Source organism: Mandrillus leucophaeus, unplaced genomic scaffold (genome assembly GCF_000951045.1).
Source record: "Mandrillus leucophaeus isolate KB7577 unplaced genomic scaffold, Mleu.le_1.0 Scaffold68, whole genome shotgun sequence".
NCBI lineage: Eukaryota > Metazoa > Chordata > Mammalia > Primates > Cercopithecidae > Mandrillus > Mandrillus leucophaeus.
This window is the reverse complement of record NW_012107363.1, coordinates 4,336,913-4,338,624: the sequence shown is the minus strand read 5'-3', so window position 1 is coordinate 4,338,624 and position 1,712 is coordinate 4,336,913. Positions and strand designations below refer to the sequence as shown.

Here is a 1,712-nt window from a genome sequence, read left to right as displayed (position 1 = left end):
CTCATTAATTCCTTCCCCCCTGCTCATTAATTCCTTCCCCCTGCTCATTAATTCCTTCCTTCTCCACCTGCTCATTCATTTCTTCATTTCCCTCCTGCTCATTCATTTCTTCATTTCCCTCCTGCTCATTCATTCCTTCCTTCTCCCCCCTGCTCATTCATTCATTCCTTCTCCCCCCTGCTCATTCATTCCTTCTCCCCCCTGCTCATTCATTCCTTCTCCCCCCTGCTCATTCATTCCTTCTCCCCCCTGCTCATTCATTCCTTCATTTCCCTCTTGCTCATTCTTTCTCCTTCCTGCTCATTCCTTCTTTCCGTCTCCCACCTATTCATCCCTTCCCTCCTTCTTCCCCTGCTCAGCTCATTCCTTCCTTCACTTACAATTCCACATTTACTACACTCTGGTCTGAGATGCTGATGGGAAGGGTGGTTCTGGCCTGAGAGCCTTTGAATCGTTTCCTGCCCACCAGCTTGTGGCCGGGGGAGACCAAGGCCCTGCGTGTTGGTTTTACCTTCTGTGCCCAGACAAAAGGCTCTCAGGCAGGCGAGCTAGCTCCTCAGGAGCAGAGGTGCCTCCTCAGCTGCCGGTGGCTCTGGCTCTGTTGCTATCGTGGGGAGAGGAGGCGGTGGAAGGGGCTGGCAGGGCAGGAGAGGCCGCTGTGCTCCCAGAAGGGTGGCTGCATGGGCGACCTGTGTTCCCAGGGCCAAGTGCTCTCGGATCACTGCCTGTTCCCCAGAGGGCACCGAGCAGACAGTGGCCATCTCCCCTCCTGCCCTGCCCCAGGAGGAGGGGACTCAGGTTTGCAGTGAGCTTTTGCCTTCCTGGGGGTGACTCACAACTGCTTTCCCCTTGGGAGCCCTGGAAGGCAGAGCAGGCAGCTTAGAGAGGCAGCAGAGATGAAAGCGGCTTTCCCACGCGTGCGCGAGGCCCGGCCTGGCAGGCGGGAGGCAGCCTGGGTGTGCTTCTCATCCCCCGTGGGGAGGGAGACAGGGAGTGAGGCAAGGATGCCAGCGTGGTGAGGGCAGGTGGTGAGTCAAGGTATGTGGGCACAGCTGGGACCTCACGTCCAGGCTGGCAGGGCCTGGGAAGTTCTCGGGAAGGGATGTCCAGGCCAGCCTTGGGGCTGGGACGGTGCGGAGGGCCAGCTGCCCCAGGAGGCCCTGGAAGTTAGTGGGGATGGCTGGGTATGGAGCCCAGGTCTCTTAGGAAGGGAGGGTGGGGAGCTCTGGGGGAGAGGAGGAGGCTGGGACTAAGGTAGTGACAGGGATGCTGAGAGGGAGGGGCTCAGGCCCTAGTAGAGCAGGTGGCAGAAGGACAGACAAAAACAGGAGTGGACGAGGGGCAGAGGGGCTGTCGTTGGTGAAGCCAGGTTTCTGCTGTAGCCCCCAGGGGTTGGGAGGGGTGGGGCGAGACCAGAGAGTGCTGGCCCGTAGGGGTCCACCAGGCGTCAGCCCCACCCTGAGCCCTCCCCAGCCCCCCGCACCCCCCCAAGCTGCCTTGGCTTCCTGCTCTGTCTCAGGGGATGACCGCAGCCTGTCCAGCTCATCCTCGGAGGCCAGCCACTTGGACGTCAGCGCCAGCAGCCGGCTCACCGCATGGCCAGAGCAGTCCTTGTCGTCGGCCAGCACGTCGCAGGAGGGGCCTAGACCAGCAGCTGCCCAGGCCCCCGGGGAAGCCATGCTGGGTGCCTCAAGGCCACCCCCCAAGCCGCT

At 61.3% G+C, this 1,712-nt stretch overlaps 1 protein-coding gene across 1 annotated transcript in view; it reads left to right on the top strand.

The window, feature by feature from the left end:
• Positions 1-1,712, top strand: part of DOK7 (docking protein 7) — a 33,845-nt gene that overhangs the window by 18,517 nt on the left and 13,616 nt on the right. Inside the window, exon 5 of the mRNA XM_012002197.1 lies at positions 1,520-1,709. Coding sequence (XP_011857587.1) covers positions 1,520-1,709 — 190 coding nt within the window. The remainder of the gene's footprint in view (positions 1-1,519; positions 1,710-1,712) is intronic.